The sequence below is a fragment of the Lissotriton helveticus genome, chromosome 5_1 (assembly GCF_964261635.1).
Source record: "Lissotriton helveticus chromosome 5_1, aLisHel1.1, whole genome shotgun sequence".
In the NCBI taxonomy this organism is placed as follows: domain Eukaryota; kingdom Metazoa; phylum Chordata; class Amphibia; order Caudata; family Salamandridae; genus Lissotriton; species Lissotriton helveticus.
In genome coordinates, this window is record NC_136065.1 from 9,903,117 (window position 1) to 9,924,456 (window position 21,340).

At 50.1% G+C, this 21,340-nt stretch overlaps 2 protein-coding genes across 5 annotated transcripts in view; both read right to left on the minus strand.

The window, feature by feature from the left end:
• The window catches only part of LOC144754058 (class I histocompatibility antigen, Gogo-OKO alpha chain-like), a 538,990-nt gene extending 528,447 nt beyond the window's left edge, over positions 1–10,543 (minus strand). The window contains exons 1-2 of one of the 4 annotated variants that reach the window (XM_078641573.1): positions 10,235–10,543; positions 8,941–9,196 (exon numbers count right to left, since the gene is read on the minus strand). In XM_078641573.1, the coding sequence (XP_078497699.1) occupies positions 8,941–9,004 (64 nt within the window). In that variant the 5' untranslated portion in view covers positions 9,005–9,196; positions 10,235–10,543. Of the gene's footprint in view, positions 1–8,940; positions 9,197–9,488; positions 9,761–9,989 lie in introns of those variants that run through there. The other 3 variants (XM_078641574.1, XM_078641575.1, XM_078641576.1) reach the window with 3 other exon arrangements.
• The window catches only part of LOC144754057 (saoe class I histocompatibility antigen, A alpha chain-like), a 1,371,606-nt gene that overhangs the window by 726,029 nt on the left and 624,237 nt on the right, over positions 1–21,340 (minus strand). The gene's annotated exons all lie outside the window — the stretch shown is intronic.

Genomic DNA, 21,340 nt, shown 5'->3' on the forward strand with positions numbered 1-21,340 from the left:
GAAAGAAAGAGAAAAACAGGAAAAGAGAGAAAGGATTGAGGAAGGAAAGGGGAGTCGACAAGAAAGTAACAGAGAAACAAGAGACAAGCTAGAGAAGTGGAGGATGAAAAGAGACAGATGAAAACAAAAACTGAACAACTAAGACAGAAATCATAAAAAAAAGGAGACAAAGGTTAGAATGAAAGAATGAAGAAACAAGGAGAAAGAAGAAAACATGGGAGAAAAGGAAAGAAATGCAGAAAAGCGAGTGAAAGGAGGCAAAAGAAAACAAAGTAATAAACAGTGAAACAAGGAGAAACAGAGAAAAAGAAAGTAATAGTCAAAGAAGGACACCAGCGGCAAAATAAAGAAAGAAAATGAAAAAAAAATATTTCAGAAGAGAGTAAGCTACATGTTCCTTTATTTTCGGATCCCTAGGCCCAACAAAAAGCATTGCACCGTGTTCCAAAGTGCTGCCATAGCTTCTATTGTTCAACCAGCTGACAGGTAATGATCATGTGAGGCCAGAGAGCTATTGGTAGCTCGCAATCGACCGGTTGGAAATGCCTGTGCTTGAGTCTAGCATCACACTCTGACAGGTAATTATCATGTGAGACCAGAGAGCTGCTGGTAGCTCGCAATCGACCGGTTGGAAACGCCTGTGCTGGAGTCTAGCATCGCACTCTGACAGGTAATTATCATGTGAGGCCAGAGAGCTATTGGTAGCACGTAATCGACCTGATTGAGATGGCTGTGCTAGAGCCTAGCATCACACTCTGACAGGTAATTATCATGTGAGGCCAGAGAGCTATTGGTAGCTCGTGATCGTCCTGTTGGAAACGCCTATGCTAGAATCTAGCATCGCACTCTGACAGGTGATTATCATGTGAGGCCAGAGAGCTACTTGTAGCTCACAATCGACCTGTGCTAGAGTCTAGCATCACATTCTAACAGGTAATTATCATGTGAGGCCAGAGAGCTATTGGTAGCTCGTGATCGTCCTGTTGGAAACGCCTATGCTATAGTCTAGCATCGCACTCTGACAGGTGATTATCATGTGAGGCCAGAGAGCTACTTGTAGCTCACAATCGACCTGTGCTAGAGTCTAGCATCGCACTATGACAGGTAATTATCATGAGAGGCCAGAGAGCTATTGGTAGCTCACGATCGATCTGTTCTAGAGTATAGCATCACACTCTAACAGGTAATTATCATGTGAGGCCAGAGAGCTATTGGTAGCTCGTAATCGACCTGTTCGAGATGGCTGTGCTAGAGCCTAGCATCACACTCTTGATAGGTAATTATCATGTGAAGCCAGAGAGTTATTGGTAGCTCATGAACGTCCTGTTGGAAATGCATATGCTAGAGTCTAGCATCATAGTCTGACAGGTAATTATCATGAGAGGCCAGAGAGCTACTGGTAGCTCACAATCGATCTGTGATAGAGTCTAGCATCACAGACAGGTAATGGTCGTGTGAGAGCCAGAGAGCTACTGGTAGCTCGCGATCAACCTGTTGGAAACGCCTCTGCTAGAGTCTAGCATCACACTCTGACAGGTAATTATCATGTGATTCCAGAGAGCTACTGATAGCTCACAATCGATTTGTGATAGAGTCTAGCATCACACGCTGACAGGTAATTATCATGCGAGGCCAGAGAGCTATTGGTAGCTTGCGAACGACCTTTTGGAGACACCCATGCTGGAGTCTCACACAGGTAATTGTCGTGTGAGAGCCAGAGAGCTACTGGTAGCTCGCGATTGGCCTGTTGGAGACACCTCTGCTAGAGTCTAGCATCACACTCATGATGACACACTCTTATCATGTGAGAGCCAGAGAGCTATTGGTAGCTTGCGATCGACCTGTTAGAAATGCCTGTGCTGAAGTCTAGCATCGTACTCTGACAGGTAATTATCATATGAGAGCCAGAGAGATACTGGTAGCTCACGATCGATCTGTTCTAGAGTCTAGCATCACACGCTGACAGGTAATTATCATGTGAGGCCAGAGAGCTATTGGTAGCTCACGATCGACCTGTGCTATAGTCTAGCATCGCACTCTGACAGGTGATTATCATGTGAGGCCAGAGAGCTATTGGTAGCTCACGATCGACCTGTGCTGGAGTCTAGCATCGCACTCTGACAGGTAATGATCATGTGAGGCCAGAGAGCTATTGGTAGCTCACGATCGACCTGTGCTAGAGTCTAGCATCACACGCTGACAGGTAATTATCATGTGAGGCCAGAGAGCTATTGGTAGCTCACGATCGACCTGTGCTGGAGTCTAGCATCGCACGCTGACAGGTAATTATCATATGAAAGCCAGAGAGCTATTGGTAGCTTGCGATCAACCTTTTGGAGACGTCCGTGTTGGAGTCTAGCATAACAGCGTCTGTTACATATAAAAACACATGTTGAAAATCTTGCCTATTCCCATTAAAATTTCGTTTTTGTTTGCAAATGTAATAAAATAGTACAAGATTTGAGTATGATGGATGCTTCTTTGCATTTTTGTAGTATTTTGCCGTTCAAATAGTCCCTATGTGAGAACCATTGACTTGCCAATGTCTTTTAGTCATGTTGTCCAGCGGCTTGGCTGCGCAGTGTGGCTAGAAGGAAAGGTAAGAAAGTACAAGATGCGCCCAGTGCTGGCATCGCATCATAACTTGTTTTGGGGGGAGGGGGCAAGCAAAGAAGGGGAAAGGTGTGGGTTAGAGGCAAACACATATGGCTGATGGAGCATGACGGGGAGAGAAACTCAAACAAGGGGTGGGTGGGAGGGAAAGAAGCAACACAGCGTACGGGTTGAGTGAGAGGGGATGAGAAATAGTTCCTCATTCACAGCACGATCAGCGGGGGGACACTAATCAAGAGGAAGCACTCTACTTCATCCATGCTTCACAGAAAGATAAGGAAGTGACGCCCAGCACTCATTGGCCAATTAGGAGGGGAAACGGCCTTAAAAACATGGGCTGTTTCCCTGTAAGCTGTACCACGCTTGCCTTAACCACGCATATGCATGGTTGAGGCAATACGCGATCTAGTTGCTGAGCAGATGGGTGGGACGGGAAGAGGAAGGAGGATCGGGAGAGGACACGGTGAGGTAAATGGGGTGGGGCCAGGTCTTGGGGAGGTGGGAGTAGCTTTTTGGGGTGGGGGTAGGTTTTAGGACTCAGGAGGGGGGTCAGGGTTATTTATAGGGCAGGGAGCTGTTTTAGGGCTCAAGACAATGGGGCTGGGGTAGTTAGCAGGTGTAGGGGACAGTTTTAAGGGCTCAGGTCGGATGGGGCTGGGGTCGTGGTAGTTTTTATGGTGGGGGGGACAGTTTTCAGGGCTAAGAGCGGAGCCGGGGAAAAGGGGCAGTTTATAGGGCAGGGGACAATTTTAGGTCTCAGGGCGGGGGCTCGGTCGGGGTACTTTAGGGATGTAGGTGACAGTTATTAGGGCTCAGGGTGGAGGGGCTGGGGTCGGGGTCGTTTTTGGGGCGTGGTTCTAACTTGTAGGGCTCAGGGCAGGGACAGTTTACAGGGCAGGGGGTAGGAGTATGATCTTTACCCTGCATGTCCCTTTACCCATCATGTATTTACCACAAAATTGCATGGTAAAGGCACGCGTGGAAAAGGCACGCGTGGTAAAGACACAGTTGTGGCAGAGAACGCATTGTTCAGGCAAGCGCTGTACCATCACACAACCAATTAGGAGGCAGCAACTAAGATTGACAATGAAACCAACGAATGGAACGCAACAGTGGGCTTCAAACCTTTATCGTAAACAACGCCCCTGCAGCGACAGCGAATGCGCTTTCGGCGGGTGAATCTTAAAATCTGATTATGCTTGTGGCCCGGGCTACCAGTAGTGACTTCATGGGGTCGATAGAAGTCAAAAGATTAAGAACCCCTGAAGTAAAGTATTAACTGAAACACTTCCAAATGTTAAGGAAATACACTTTTTGGCCTTGAAGAGTGTTTGTTGTATGATTTGCATGGTATTTTGGTGACTTGGCTCATGTTGTGGCGTGCTACACTGATTCACACATACACACTCAATATTGTATTACATTAATCTGAGCACACAACCTCTCCCTGTGTCACACTGATCTGTGTGCACAGCCCCTCTCTGAGTTACACTAATCCCCACACACAGCCCCACCCTGTGTTACACCGATCCCCACACACAGCTCTCACCCCGTGTTACACTGATCCCCACACACAGCCCTCACCCGTGTTACACTGATCCCCACACCCAGCCCTCACCCCGTGTTACACTGAGCCCCCCACAGCCCTCACCCTGTGTTACACTGATCCCCACACACAGCCCTCACTCTGTGTTACACTGATCCCCACACACAGCCCTCACTCTGTGTTCCACTGATCCCCACACACAGCCCCACCCTGTGTTACACCGATCCCCACACACAGCTCTCACCCCGTGTTACACTGATCCCCACACACAGCCCTCACCCGTGTTACACTGATCCCCAGACACAGCCCTCCCCATGTTACACTGATCCCCACACACAGCCCTCACCCCGTGTTACACTGATCCCCACACACAGCCCTCACCCCGTGTTACACTGATCCCCACACACAGCCCTCACCCCGTGTTACACTGATCCTCACACACAGCCCTCACCCTGTATTACACTGATCCCCACACACAACCCTCACACCGTGTTACACTGATCCCCACACACAGCCCTCACCCCGTGTTACACTGATCCACACACACAGCCCTCACCCTGTATTACACTGAAACATGGATGAACGCCTCATCAGCTCCCGACATCGCCATAGCCATCCCGGACGGCTACAAGATCATCCGAAAGGACCGCACCAACCAAACAGGAGGAGGCATCGCCATCGTCCATAAGAACACCATCCGCATCACGACCAGTTACGACGACAACCTCGCTACCGCCGAACACCTTCACTTCCAGATCCACACCGACCCAAGACCACACTCAGAGGCACCCTCATCTATAGGCCACCAGGACCCCGCACACAATTCAGCGAAGACATCACCGACTTCATCAGCCCACACGCCCTCCCCTCCAAGGACTACATTCTACTGGGAGACCTCAACTTCCACCTGGAAAAGAAAAACGACAGCAACACCACCACCCTTCTGGACAACCTGGCCAACCTCGGACTCGAACAACTTGTTGATACCCCCACCCACTATGCCGGACACACACTCGACCCAATCTTCACCTCCAGCAAGCACATCTCCTTCAACCACACCACAGCTCTCCATTGGACGGACCACAGCTGCGTTCACTTCAACTACAAAAAGACCACAACCCACAACCTCCCACAACCAGTTCCCCGAAGAAACTGGAACAAAATTACCACCGACCAGCTCATCACATCACTTCACCAAAACCCTCCTGCCAAATCATCAGACCCAAACCAAGCAGCCACCAACCTCACACAATGGATCACCCACAGCGCCGACGAACTAGCACCCCTGAAAAACCATCAAATCAAACATGGTAGCAAAAAAGCCCCCTGGTTCAACGATAACCTTAAGAAATCCAAGAAGATCTGTCGCACCCTCGAGAAAGCCTGGAGAAAAAACCCAACCACTGACAACCTGACCACCTTCAAGAACGCCACCCGCAAATACCACCAACTGATCCGATCCACCAAGAAATCAGCATTCAAGGATCGACTTGATAACAACGCCCACAACAGCAAGGAACTATTCAACATCGTCAAAGAATTTACCCACCCCACCGCCGGCACCAACGACATCACTCCCTCCCAAGTCCTCTGCGACTCCCTAGCCTCATTCTTCCACAACAAAATCGCCGACATACATAACAGCTTTGAAAACCAGTCCGGAGACCAATCCGCTCCACCCACCTCCGAACCAAAACCCCCCTCCATCAACCTTTGCGCCTGGAACCCAATCACCACCGAAGACACCATCCGCCTGATGAACTCCATCCACTCAGGATCACCAACCGACCCATGTCCCCACCACATCTTCAACAAAGCAGACTCCATCATCCCACCCCATCTCCGAGACGTCATCAACTGCTCCCTCAACTCCGCTACCTTCCCGGAAAGCTGGAAACATGCCGAACTCAGCGCCCTTCTGAAGAAACCCACAGCAGACCCCACTGAACTTAAGAACTACCGCCCCATCTCGCTCCTCCCATTCCCTGCCAGAGTCATTGAGAAAGCCGTCAACAATCAGCTCGCCACCTTCCTCGAATCCAACAAATCCCTCGACCCCTCACAGTCCGGCTTCCGAGCCAAACACAGCACCGAGACCGCCCTCATCGCAGCAACAGACGACATTCGAACACTACTGGACAACGGAGAAACAGTTGCCCTCATCCTACTTGACCTCTCCGCAGCCTTCGACACAGTCTGTCATAGCACCCTCATACAACGCCTCAGCAACTTCGGAATACAAGGGAAAGCATTGGACTGGATCAGCTCGTTCCTTGCCGGAAGAACCCAGAGAGTCCGCCTCCCCCCTTTTAGATCAGAGGCCACCGAAGTCATCTGCGGCGTACCACAAGGATCATCACTCAGTCCCACCCTCTTCAACGTATACATGAGTCCCCTCGCATCCATCGCGCCCCAACACAACCTCAACATCATCTCCTACGCAGACGACACCCAGCTGATACTCTCCCTCACCAAAGACCCAAACACCGCCAAAACCAACTTACACGAAGGATGAAAGATGTAGCCGAGTGGATGAAGAACAGCCGTTTAAAACTGAACTCGGACAAAACGGAAGTCCTCATCTTAGGATCATCCCCCTCTGCTTGGGACGACTCATGGTGGCCACCGGCCCTGGGAACCGCACCCATACCAACTGACCACGCACGTAACCTGGGCTTCATCCTGGACTCCTCCCTCTCGATGACCAGACAAGTCAACGCCATCTCATCATCATGCTTCAACATCCTACGCATGCTCAAAAAAATCTTCCATTGGATCCCCACCGAAACAAGAAAAACGGTCACCCACACACTAGTCACAAGCCGACTGGATTACGGAAACACCCTTTACGCCGGAACCACAGCTAAACTACAGAAAAAACTCCAACGCATCCAAAACGCCTCAGCCAGACTCATACTAGACATCCCCCGCCAAGATCACATTTCCGGTCACCTGAAAGACCTCCACTGGCTCCCCGTCAATAAGAGAATAACGTTCCGTCTCCTCACCCACGCACACAAAGCCCTCTACGACCTAGGACCCAAATGCCTCAACACGCGCCTGTCCTTTTACACCCCCACCCGACAACTACGATCGTCCAATCAAGCCCTCGCCGCAATTCCGCGCATCCACAGACCAACCTTGGGGGGTAGATCCTTCTCCTTCTTAGCGGCCAAAACTTGGAATTCTCTCCCCACCCACCTCCGCCTTACACAGAACCACCTCTCCTTCAGAAAGCAACTAAAAACTTGGATATTCGATAGGTAAAGTACCCTCCCTCCCCTCCCCCCTCCCTCAAGCGCCTTGAGACCCTCTGGGTGAGTAGTGCGCTATACAAATTTCTGAACTTGAACTTGAACACAGCCCTCACCCGTGTTACACTGATCCCCACACACAGCCCTCACCCCGTGTTACACTGATCCCCACACGCAGCCCTCACCCCGTGTTACACTGATCCCCACACACAGCCCTCACCCCGTGTTACACTGATCCCCACACACAGCCCTCACCCCGTGTTACACTGATCCCCACACACAGCCCTCTCTGTGTTACACTGATCCCCACACACAGCCCTAACCCCGTGTTACAATGATCACCACACACAGCCCTCACCCTGTGTTACACTGATCCCCACACACAGCCCTCACCCCGTGTTACACTGATCCCCACACGCAGCCCTCACCCCGTGTTACACTGATCCCCACACACAGCCCTCTCTGTGTTACACTGATCCCCACACACAGCCCTAACCCCATGTGACACTGATCCCCACACACAGCCCTCACCCCGTGTTACACTGACCCCCACACACAGCCCTCACCCTGTGTTACACTGATCCCCACACATAGCCCTCACCCCGTGTTACACTGATCCCCACACACAGCCCTCACCCCGTGTTACACTGATCCCCACACACAGCCCTCACCTCGTGTTACACTGATCCCCACACACAGCCATCACCCCGTGTTACACTGATCCCCACACACAGCCCTCACTCTGTGTTACACTGATCCCCACACACAGCCCTCACCCTGTGTTACACTGATCCCCACACACAGACCTCACCCAATGTTACACTGATCCCCACACACAGCCCTCACCCCGTGTTACACTGATCCCCACACACAGCCCTCACCCCGTGTTACACTGATCCTCACACACAGCCCTCACCCTGTGTTACACTGATCCCCACACACAGACCTCACCCCGTGTTACACTGATCCCCACACACAGCCCTCACCTTGTGTTACACTGATCCCCACACACAGCCTTCACCCTGTGTCACACTGATCTCCACACACAGCCCTCACCCTGTGTTACACTGATCCCCACACACAGCCCTCACCCCGTGTTACACTGATCTCCACACACAGCCCTCACCCTGTGTTACACTGATCCCCACACACAGCCCTCACCCCGTGTTACACTGATCTCCACACACAGCCCTCACCCTGTGTTACACTGATCCCCACACACAGCCCTCACCCCGTGTTACACTGATCCCCACACACAGCCCTCACCCTGTGTTACACTGATCCCCACACACAGCCCTCACCCTGTGTTACACTGATCCCCACACACAGCCCTCACCCTGTGTTACACTGATCCCCACACACAGCCCTCACGCTGTGTTACACTGATCCCCACACACAGCCCTCACCCTGTGTTACACTGATCCCCACACACAGCCCTCACCCCGTGTCACTGATCCTCACACACAGCCCTCACACACCCCAGTGGAGCCCCCCTCCCTATTCCCCCCCCCCCCTAAGGTCACTCACCTGCCCGGGCCGGCTGCAGACAGAGTCCCCCCAGGAGCAGGAGGAGGGGGGCACAGCAGGTCATGATGAGGGGGCACAGTGACGTCACCGAGGGGGCAATAACCACAGCCTGGAGGTGAGGACGAGCTCCGGTGAGAACTTCACAAGATCTGAGCTGAGCCCCCCCCCAAGGCTTGGAGGGAGAGCGGAACCCACCAATCAGAAGGCAGAACAGCAGCGCGTCATCACTCTCCAGGTAGAGCTTCGGTGCGAGGAGCTAGATGGAGCAAGGAAAAGTGAAAGTGAAAGTAAAGAGACAGAAGTTTCGTTGTCTTTTTTTCTAGTTCCCCTCTGACCTTTTACCCAGTGCTTAGAAGCCCCCTTGCCTATCCTTCTTGCAGACCACAGTGAAGAGTCTCCACAGTGATTTCATCCCCCCCCCCTTGTGTTATTCCTTCCTCCAGTTTTGACCCTCTCTCTCTCTCTCTGTATCTGTATCGCTCCTTGTGATGGGCGCTGCCTGTGCTCAGACTCTAAAGTGCCTCGAAGCACTCGCTGTTATTATTGGCTGGGAGAGGGTGCGCCATTACGGGCAGAGCTGCCGACTTTGTCCTGTGGAATCATGTTCGGAATCCCAGCGTCCGCTCCGCACCCTGTGATTCTGAACAGATCACTTCACCTCCCTTGTCTGTGACATGAAAGTGACTCATTGTAATGTGACCGGCGCTCGTGGAAAGCGCTTCCTTTGGGTCGGTTTCGCGCTATATACGAACTGCAAAATACATGAGTTTCTGCTTTCTCTTCCCTCAGCTCTGTTAGTGCTTAGAAGCCTGAGTCATTACTGATGTAAGTGTCTGGAAACCCCCTCCCCGCTCTGGTGACAGCACTGGGAGGATGAATGTTTTCCGCTTCCCCTGCGGTGCTCTAGCGCCAACCAGCGGACGGATAGCGCCTCTGTGACTGGAGAGGGGCTGATTTCCCAGAAACGGAGGCGTTGGGGGGGGGGGCTCTGATGAGAACTTCGCAGAGCTCAGCCCGACCCAAGACTTGGAGACTGAGGGAGAACCCACCAATCAGAAGGCAGAACTGCAGCGCGTCATCACTCTCCAGGTAGAGCCTCGCTGGAAGCAGCTCAACGGAGTAAAAGTTCAGAGGAGCCGGAAGTGCCATTCCTGTCCTGATCCTCTTTCACAGTGCTTAGAAGCCCTCGTGGCCAAGCCTCAATCAGTGATTTGTAAAGCGCGCTACTCACCCTTGAGGGTCTCAGGGGGGGAGGGGGTGGGGAGTCGTGCAGCATCGCGAGACTACATCTCGCCCAAAGAGCCCGGTCTTTAGGCTCTTCCTGAAGGTATTCAGAGTAGTGGAAAGTCTGATGCTAAGCGGGAGCTCGTTCCAGGTTTTCGCTGCGTGTTCGAGTAGGCTCCGCCCATTCTGGCTCTGCGGTTGCGGCAAATGGCCATGGCGAGGTCAGTAGGGACGAGGGTTCTCTTGGGTGCGTAGACGGAGACTCTATCGTTGAGGTGCTGGGATCCGATGTTGTGGAGGGATTTGTAGGCGTGGGGGAGTAGCTTGAAGGTCACTCTCTTTTCGATGGGGAGCCTGTGGAGTTCTCGTAGGCGCTGGGTGATGTGGTCCTGTCGCGGGATACCAAGGACGAGTCTGGCGGCGGAGTTTTGATTGGTCTGGAGTTTTCGGAGTAGGGACTTGTTGATTCCGGCGTAGAGGGCATTCCCGTAGTCCAGTCTGCTGGTAAGAGTGCACGGGTGACGGTCTTTCTGGACTCGGTGGGGGGGGGATCCATTTGAAGGTCTTGCGGAGGGTATTGAAGCTTGCGGAGTAGACCTCGTTGACCTGTCTGGTCATGCTGAGGGATGAGTCGAGTATGATACCGAGGTTATGGGCGTGGTCCGTCGGAGTGGGGGGGTTGCCGAGGGCGGTGGGTCACCATGTGTTGTTCCCGGCGGATGGTGTGGGCCCAGGATGAGGACTGTGAGAAGTTGGCCTGGCATATGCTGTCCACTATTCTAGTGGGCACCTTGCACCAGTCCAAACAACCCTTATTGATGATAGGTTAAGACAACCTTTGTAGAAAGCTATCCTAGTGGTAGCTATGGGGAGCAGCCTTCAGGCTAAGTCTTGGAGGAACGTAAAGCAGCTTGTTTAACCAGTCAATAATCTTGTGAATGACCAAATTTAAGGAGAACCACACCAGGTATATATAAAATATATGTATTTATTCTAAACACATCCCACTAGTCTCTTTATGAGGCTAGAGGCAAAAGTACATCCAGTAAACTCAATAGCACACAGTAAATAAGCACAATATAAGTTGTGCCCTAGGGGGCGTACCAAACCATGTATTAAGAAAGTGGTATAGGAACCACAACTTGACTAGACACAAGGTCTAGAGCCTGTAGAAGTGCTGGAACCACCAGGAACCACCCAAGGCAGTGACACAGGGGACCCACGGTGGACGCGTGCAGTGTCTAAACACAGCCACAGATCGCCGTTAACTTCAATATGGAAAGTTGCAGTTGGAAATTTAAAGAAAAGGGACACTTAGAGGAGGACTTTGAGCAAACCCCTTTAGACTTAAGGGGTTTTAGAGCCAACACCTACGGGAGCACCAGAGTACTCGAGTTACCTCACCCAGAGAAGCCGGGTGCATAGGTGTCTTTTGGCTTTGGGAATCATCGTCGTTTCCAATGGCGATCTGCTTCAAAGTGCTGCTGCCGTCTTAGAGAAAAGTGTCTGAGGTGATCCAAGCTTGGATCAAAGATGAGAAGAACCTGAAAGCAGAGGGGACAGAGTATGGGTCACTAGCCAGTGACCAGGAGCACGATAGGCGGATGCCCACCGATGTCGGGAGATTTCTGGTGAAGAAGGTGAAGCTTGACTCTTCAGCTACGAGGATCAGGAGGCGTTGACAACGACCAGGATCTGGAATCGAGCTGTCCCACAAAGGATGTCGAGTGCTGCTGAGTCGGTGCTAGGACTGGATCCAACAAGCCTTGGCAACAGCAACCCACGCAGAAAGTAAAGAAATGCTTTGGTGCGGACCAGCAAGGTCTGAGGGACTCACCACTTAGTAGGTAGTCAGGGCACGTCAGGAACAACCCGGGAAGCCCAAGGAAAATCAGAGTTTCCTTCACAGGGACCCACCAGTTGACTGACTAGGGATTGCAAAGGAGCCTCGAGCTGAAATGCAGGCCCACAATCTTCAGTACAGATGGTGCTTAGGGCTTGCGCTACAAGTAACCCAAAGCACAACTTCAAGAGATGTCGAGAAGTCATGGCACTAGCAAATGTGCACGGTGTCCAGGAGTTCCGGTTCCACATCACTCACGAGGGCTGTGGGTCTCAGCTTGGCTGGGGCTTCGGGTTGGCCTCTGAGAAGTCTGGAAATCCTCTTCCTGGGCTGCAGGTACTTCGGAGTCCGTCGGGAGCTTCGGAGATGCAGACCGGCAAATGTTCCGTTGCTACCTGCCAAGCAGGGGAGTGACTCCTTGACCCAAGGGAGATTTCTTCAGTCCTCCAGTCTTTAGTAGAGCGTCAAAGTTGGACTAACTCTGGGGACCAACCTACAGGAGTGTTTGGGAAGAGGGGTGGCTACACCCATTCCTTTTGTCCAGTTTCGCGCCTGAGCAGGGGCTGGTAGCCCCTGCAACCTTTTTGAACTGAGTTATGCACAGAGACACCAAATGTGCCACAGGGTTGACTGATAGGTCTCTATCTGTAGGGATTTAAGGTAGATATAGGAAGCCTATATCTCAGTAAGGGGTGCATACACCACCTGACCCAGGCTGCAGTAGCAGTCCTGTGGTGTCATTTTGGAAGGCTTCCCAGGGGTGGCATAATACAGGCCCTGGCAGGCCTCTGGGGTACCTATGCCCTTAGTACCTAGTGTACCATATACTAGGGACTCACAAGGGTACACCAGTAACCAAACTGGAGTGTACCTATAGTACATGCAATCAATTTAGAGAGGAAGCAGCTAGGCTGGGGTTCTGGATAGCAGGGCCCCAGCTAGATTAAAGTCGAAAAACAGTCAAACACCAGCAAAAAGTGGGGGTACCCATAGTAAGCAGATCCTACTCTCCTACAACTTTCGTCTTCTCTGAGTTGAGCTTCAGGCAGCTGTTGCTCATCCAGGAAGCAATGCCTTTCGTTCCTTCCTGGAAGCTGAGTCTGGTGGTGTCGGAATCCATTGTGAGGGAGAGGATGCACTTTGTGTCGTCGGTGTAGGGGACTATGTTGAGAGCTTGTTGTCTTACAATGTGGCGACGGGGGCCATGTAGATGTTGAAGAGCGTGGGCTGAGTGACGATCCTTGGGGTACTGCGCAGGTGATCTCTGTGGGTTCTGAGAGGAAGGGCGGAAGTCTGATTCTCTGTGTACGACCGATGAGGAAGGAGCGGATCCAGTCGAGGGCGGTCCCTCGAACGCCGGCGTCGTGAAGTCTGGCGGTGAGTGTGCTGTGGGAGATGGTGTCAATGCCTGCGGAGAGGTCGTGTAGGATTAGGGCTGCTGTGTGGCCCTGGTCGAGGAGCATGTGGATGTTGTCTGTGGCGGCTAGAAGGGTGGTCTCGATGCTGTGGTTGCTGGATTGGGAGGTGTCAAGGATGTGGTTCGATTCGATGACATTGGTGAGCTGAGTGTTGACGATTTTCTCCATTACTTTCGCTGCGAAGGGGTGGAGAGAGATGGGTCTGTAGTTTTTGAGGTCTGTCGGGTCAGCAGAGGGCTTCTTGAGGAGGGGTTTGACTTCTGCACATTTCCAGTCAACCGGGAATGTGCCGGTTTTGAAGGTGGTGTTGATGATCCATTGTAGTTCGGGTGCGTTGGCTGAGGTGCCTTTGTGGAAGATGTGTGGCGGGCAGCAGTCCATGGGGGCCCCTGAGTGAATGCTCTTCATGGTTCTGGCGGTGTCTTCTGTATTGACCGGGGTCCAGGCAGAGATGGTAGGCTGGCTGGAGGTGGAAGAGGTATCAGTGTGTAGAGTCTGTTAGTTGAAATTGTCGTTTAGGGACTTGATCATGAGATGGAAGTGGGAGCCGAGTTTGTTGCAGAGGTCTTGGGAGGGCGTGACGTCTGAGGTTTCGCTGCGGGGTTTGGTGAATTCCTGTATGATGCTTAAGAGTTCCTTGGGGTTGTTGGAGTTGGCGAGGATCTTGTTCTGAATGAAGTACCTTTTGGTGGATCTTATGCGTTGGTGTTATTCTGTCATGGCGTTCTTGTAGTTGGTCCGTGATTCTGGGGTTTTCTTCTGGAATCTTGGAGGTTGGTGGTGAACCAGGTGGCTTTCGTGGGGCGCTGTTTGTTGGAGTTCCGGAGGGGGCGAGCTTGTCTGCGCAGTTGGTGATCCATCTGCAGAGTCCGCGGGCTGCAGTGTTGGCATCCGTCATGGTGGGCTGGGGCATGATTGAGGGTGGAGTTGAGGTGATCTCTGTGTGGAGGGCATGGGGTAGGCTTGTGTGCTGTAGTTCTGGATAAGGAGAAGTGGAGGTCTGTCCAGATGAGTTGCGTGGTATGGTTGAAGTGGATGTTGTTTCCTCCTGTGACAATGGCGTCAAGAGTGTGTCCTGTCTTGTCCGTGGGGGTGGTGACAAGCTGCTTCAGTCCGATGTTGGCGAGGTTGTCCAGGAGATCGGCGGAATTGGGTATCGCTGAGGTTGTCGAGGTGGAAGTTCAGGTCTCCGAGCATAAGGTAGGCGATGGCTTGGGGTGTGATGAGGTCGGTGATGGATGTGGTAAACTTGGTGCGGGGTCCGGGAGGCCTGTAGGCGAGGGGGCCACGTAGGGTTGTGCTTGGGTTGGTCTGGATCTGGAAATGGTCCGTGGGGGTCGAGGAGTCGGGTGTGCTGGAAGTGGTGAGTCGGAGAGAGTTCTTGTGTGCGATGGTTGCAGACCAGTGAAGAGTCTGCACCGGGGTTTCACCACCCTCTACCTTTGTTTGTTTTTGCTCCCTTTGTTTCTGTTGCTTTGGTAACCACGACCTGTACTCTGACTCTAAAAGCGCCTAGAAGCCCTCGCTGTTATTGGCTCAGGAGAGGATATGTCGTTATGGCCAGAGCTGCCGACTTTAGAACTGGGGACCAGGTATGAGTTCCAGCCTTGGCTCAACATCATGTGATTCTGGGCAAATCATTTAATGTCCACAGTATGAAGGTGTCCTTGTGTGATGGACCTGCTGCCCGTGTAAAGCGCTCCCTCTGGGCGATTTCGCGTTATATAAAACTACAAAAAAACGTATTTTCTGCCTTCCCTTTCCTCAGCTCCGTTAGTGCTTAGAAGCCTGTGTCATGATCAGGGCTGGAGTGAGTGCCGCACGGATGTCAGATCTGTCAAAACGACTTGACTGGCTGCCCACTAGGACTCCACCGACGGGTGGAAGTCCAAATACGATAATAATAACAAGGCTCCTACCTCAAAGAGGAGAACTGAAACCATTGAAATTAGAATACCTTCAATTGAATAAGAAGCAGTCTACCTGTGTAGAGACTACAGTATCTACAACCTGGCTACCTTCCCCTCTCCTGTCCTGAAGAAGACCCGCCTTGACGCACTTCATACAAATGCGCACTGGCAGGGTCGAAACGTTGACGCACTTGATATGTCTACACAACACCCATAATCATATTTTAAATCATTGATGGACCGTGCAGCGTTTGTGCAAAAATGATAAGGACAAACAGAAGTCTTCTCTCCTTCCCAGTTCTCACGTTGATTTGTCTTGTATGTAGTGTACTGTTTATGTCACCATTCACCCCATGTCACTCTTTCACCACTGTCACCTATTCCTTTTTGCAATTGATTTGTAAATTGCGACAGCCTTGAATAGTTGACTTTTATTTAAATATAGCATTCAATTCTATACTTTGGTGTGTGTTATGTGATTTCCTTTCTTCCTTAAATAGTTGATACTTGCTAGAAGTAATACTTGTGTTACTTTCAAAGTAATTTGTGAACCCCAACAGAGCCAACTGTTTTTGTTTAACAGGGCTGGTGCTAGGCATGCGCAGTGTGGGCGCTGCCCAGGGCCCCACAGTCAGCCCTCCAGCTTGGGGCCCCGCACCAAGGCGACAGTGAGGCCACCTGGCCACGGCATGAAAGGTGCCACTTTAGGGGGGCTCTTCCCCTGGCTTCACTGCTATGGTTCTAGCAAGGGGGACCCGAGTGGAGGGGGGCCCAAGTCCCAGTTTCAAGAAGACACGTTCCTCAAGTTAGTCCCTCAATCAGACCTCAACCCATGCAGAGGCACAGCGGGTTGGCTATTACCCCGCTGTTAGGCTCCCTGACAGTATTAACCCAGTATTAGCCCAGGGCCGGACTGGAAACGAATGGGATTCTGAATGATACTTTGTTGTTTTGTCTGAACAGAGTTGATGAGGGCGATTTTATGCGCTTTCGTGATTACATCAAAATCGTAAGTACAAGCGGCATTATTAGTGTGGATGGATGCATATAGCAATTTATCTGGAACTGAGATTACACTAACTAGGGGAGAGGTGTGGCGCCGCGGCCAGGGCGACTGACGCTGGAATCTGGGGACCACGGTTCGATCCCCGGCTCCGGCGGCAGGTTAGCCCAGCACCATGTGACTCTGGGCAATAGCTCGCTTAATCTTCCCGACGGCCCCCAGCGCCTAGAGACCCTTACGGGTGATTGTGCGCTTTACAAATGTGGACTTTTAATGTGGACTTTAAATAGATTCTTCTGTACATTTGTATCTAGTGTTTTTCATTAAAAAGAGGCAGAAGGTAAGATAGAGCTACCGGTTGAGCAAATATGTTGGATGGGCAGTGACACAATTGGTTATATGTTTAGTAAATAGTTGTGGTTTTGATCTGTCTTGTGTAGGATCAGAGGATTGGAAATAGTAGTTGGAGTGAGCATTTTAGTGGATTTACCTTGCACTTAACTAGTGGGTGCATGTCAATCAGGGGCATGACCACGAAATGTGTAAAAAATGCTTGACACATATGGTGAGGTGTTGGAACACTTGTACATATTTTTGTTCACGCTAACTTAGACCACCGAGTTTGGTGAGGGCAGACGATACAGATCATGTTCTCAAGAGTATTTTTGTATATATTTCTAACTATGTTATAAAACATAGGAGGCGGCACAACCGGATACTCTACTGAAGCCTTTTTAATTAGCGCTTCACCCCACCGACGCGTTTCAGCCAGAAAAGGCTTTGTTCGCGGTCAGTAAGTCCTTCTACAATTTCCATTTAAATACTGGCCCATATTAGCCCTAAGGTGGCATTATGGGACACGTAGTTTGGAACAAAATTATGAAAAAATAATTAAACAAAAAGAAAGACTGGTGTGTTTTTTTTCCATTATATAGTATGTTGCCGCGCATGTTGATTCACAAGGGCAAAGTTTTTAGTTCGTGATTAAGTAGAGGATTAGTTCCATATTTCAACTTCTCTTCAGTGTCGGGTTTAGTACCCTACTGTTAATTAGAGTTCTGATGGTCTTTTGCACAGTTACTCCAGATGTATGTGAAGGTCTTCTCCAAAGTTCATGCCTCTCGGGTTTTTGGTTCGAAGTCGGATGATAAAGCGGGACTCCATTTGACGTAGTCTGCGGACAGCATCCCCCCCTCTTTCCATTTTTGACAGCATTTTCAACCCATAAAACTTCATCTCTCTCCAGTCTCCATTCTGACAAGTACTTATATGTTTGGCAGTTGCGTATAACATATTTGACTTTTTCACTGCTCGGATATGCTCCAGGATTCTTTTTTTCAGCATGCACGTTGTGCTGCCAATGTATCTCATGCCACATCTGCATTCTATCACATACACAACATTTTTAGAGGTGCAGGTGATATGTTGATCAATTTGCATGACTTTACCATCAGGTTCTTCAATGCTCTTCATGCTTTAACTGATATTACATGCTTTGCAGGATGTGCAGGGTTTGAATCCTTTTCGTTGGTCCATCAGCCAGTCCGTTTGTTGCTTGGTTTGAAAATGACTCCTCACAAGGAGATCTTGGAGAGAGGTGTTCTTTCTGTGAGTTATTGAGGGTTGTTTGCCAACGAGTTCTCCTATATCAGGATCTCCTGATATCAGATGCCAGTATTTTCTCATTTTTCTCGAGATGTTTCCACTTTCTTTGCTGTAGGTGGTTATAAATCTTGGGGGGTCATTGTCCTGAGTTGTTTTTGTTTTTTCCATAAGGGTTTCTGCCCTTGTCTCCTGGTCGGCTTTCTTTTTGGAATTCTTTAGGACACGATCTCTGTATCCTCTTGATGCAAATCTTTCTTTGCTCTCCTGAATTTTGATTTCAGCATCCTCTGTTTTTGAGCAGTTTCACTTCAATCGTATGAATTCTCCATACGGTATGCTGTTCAGCAGGGCTTTCGGGTGGAATCTGGTGCCATAGAGCACACTGTTGGTGGATGTTTTCTTCCGGAAGAGGGTGGATTCAATTTTTCCTTCGGATATATAGATTTTAGTATCCAAAAAGTCAATTTGTTTTTTACTTGTTGAGCATGTGAACTGCAGTCCAATTTCATTACTGTTCAGTCTGGAGAAACAATCTTGGAATTGTGGGTCTGGTCCATTCCAGATTATGAATAAGTCATCTATATAACGTACCCATAAAATTATTCGATCCAGATCCGATTGGTTATTGCTGTCCCATGCAATTGTCTTTTTCCACCAGCCCATGGTGATATTTGCGTAGTTTGGGGGAAATGAAATCCCCATAGCAGTTCCGTATTCCTGTTTGTAGAGTTCTTTGTTGAAGAGAAAGACGTTGTTCGTCAGGCACATGTCAATCATTTTCAACAGCATCGTTGTGTGTTCCAATTTCGTGATGCTGCGTTGTCTTAAAAAATATTGGCAGGCCTCCAGTCCTATGTTATGTCTTATAGATGTGTATAACGATACTACATCCACTAGTAGATATTCCGGGTTACAAGTTACATCCATGAGGATCCTCAGAAAATCCCCTGTGTCCTTAAGGTAGGAGGGCATGCTTTGAGCAATTGGGGCAAGGAATGTATCTACGTATCTTGAGACGTTTTCATACAGAGAGCTGCATGAGGACACAATTGGTCTGCCTGGCGGGTTGATTAAAGTCTTATGAATTTTAGGCAGGAAATATATGCAAGGTGTAGTTGGAAAGTCAGTGTTCAAAAACTTTATCTCATCATCATTTAGCAATCCTTTTGCATGCCAATTATTTAGATGTTCCTTTAATTCATTTTTCATTTTTACACTTGGGTTGTTTTTGAGTTTGGAATAGTTCTGTTCTCTACTCAATTGTCTCATAGCTTTATTGATATAGTCGATTTCTAATTATGTGTATGTTGTTTTGTGATAGATTCATGGTGCAACGCTTGTCCTGATGATGGTCTCGATGAATTGCAATATGTGAGACCGAAACGTCGACGATATGGCACTTCTTTGTAAATAATATCAACAATCACTGTGTTTGAATTGTATATAGAGATGCTGAATAGTGTATAGATGGCAGATTTGTAAATATTGTCCATCTTGTACAAAAGTGTCAGAATGCACTGCACATGTTAAAAAACTGAGTAGCAGTGCATGTTCAGGTTGCCGTACATGGATTGACATATGATTTATACTCATGCAAATGAAATAAGATATGATTATACATCTTATGAAAAAACTTCAATGAAAATAAAGACATTATATATATTTCTTAAGAATAGTCTCTTGAGTACTGTGAAATTAATGATCACTATTGTGACGAATTTAAATTTAAAATAAGGTTGAAAGATTCCTTCAGGAACAATTTTCTATTGTGTTATTACCTTTTATTAACAGGGTCCCTTGACTGGTGACGCCTGTGGTGGGTGGGTGTAAAGTGTACTACATCACGGGCGGACCACTAGACTGTACCCAGCCAGATGCTACATCCCTCCCAAATTTTAATGAAAAAACAACAAACAAAAGGCCAACCTGTAAGAAAAACAACTAGGCAAAAATCACCACTAAATGAGTCTCTTCAGGCCGTCTGGAGGGCAGTGTTAGAGTTCTGGACAGCATTGTCAGGATGTCTTCTTCGCCTAGGCGACGTTCTGTGGACCGGCCTGGTCTCGCAGTGGTGAAGTTCATATATTCTAATCTAGTGTTGATGCATCAGAAGCTGTGTTGAAATCCACTTTGGTTTCGGAGATGATCTGTGAGTGAGGCCTTCCTGTGAGGTGAGGTGCACGGTGACTCTTCTTACTGCTGACTGCTGAGCGACGTTCGACTTGCCTCTCTCGTCTGGACTCCTCTGCCACTGGAGCATCTTGAAGGGCTTTTCCCTGCTGGCTGAGATGGGACCGTGCGGGGCTTCGTGGGAGCCGCGCAAAGGCGTCGCTGAGGAACTGCCAACGGACTCACAGTCAAGTTGCTCATGTAGTCTCTGAGGGTGGTGTCATGGTCTGGACGTCCTCGCCGTCTGGACTCGGGTGCTGCGTATTCCTCTGCCAATCTTGTGGGGGACCAGTCTTCAGCCGTAACCTTCGTGCTTCCTGCACCTGACGTGGAGCGGCGGCCGACACATCTCTCCCACACGGACCCCTCTCGCACGGGGACTCCGTCGAGGCCCTTGTCCCCTAGACTGCCACGGGACTGCGTGGGCTGTGCGGGATGTTGCGTAGGCCACTCTTAGGGTAGCTGGGGAACTTTCGACAGGGCCATGGTCAAGTCTTGTGTAGTCCCCAAGGGCGGATCTCCCAATGGCCGGGTGTGCTCGACTTCAGCAGGCTTTGGGTGAACTGGGGTGTACAGACTGTTCCTGGGTGATTCGCCTCTCTGAGCTCCGGTACTTCTGGATGTGTGGATTTACTCTGGTGGTGTGATGCTCCTTAGGTGGTGAAGCACCTGGACGGTGGTAGCAAGATGGTAGTTTTCTTCAGTGGGCAGAGAGGCAGCGATCTTCCGTCAGGGTGACTTGAGGGAGGGAGAAGGACTTGAGGGACTTTGTGGCACTGCTCCATTGTCTGTAGGCAGGTGCACTGTGAGGTGTGATGCTATCGATACCAAGCAGCCGGTGACAGGTGAGAGGATGGTCGAACTGCGAAGCGTGGAGCTGGGACGCAGACTGCAGCGGCTTACAGTAGGTCCTCCTGCGTAGCTATCTCCAGTGACGTTTTTGCACCCCGGTGGCTGGCTTGTGTGGATGAACACCTTCCTCAGTGCTGATGTGAGTCCTTGGTCCTGTCGCTCTTCTCTGTTCCATCTTGCGCGCCTGTGTTGGTTGTCTGCCCAGTGGTGTCATGCCACTGTTCTTTGCTCCTTTGCGGGATGGCATTGTGCCACGCTCTTCTTCTTCCGACTAGGTTTTTCCTTGGATGTGGCGTCATGCCACCTGCCTCATGTTTGCTCCACATGGACGTCTCACTGGTCGCGCCGTTCTTGTGACAGTCTTTCCTTTTCTTTT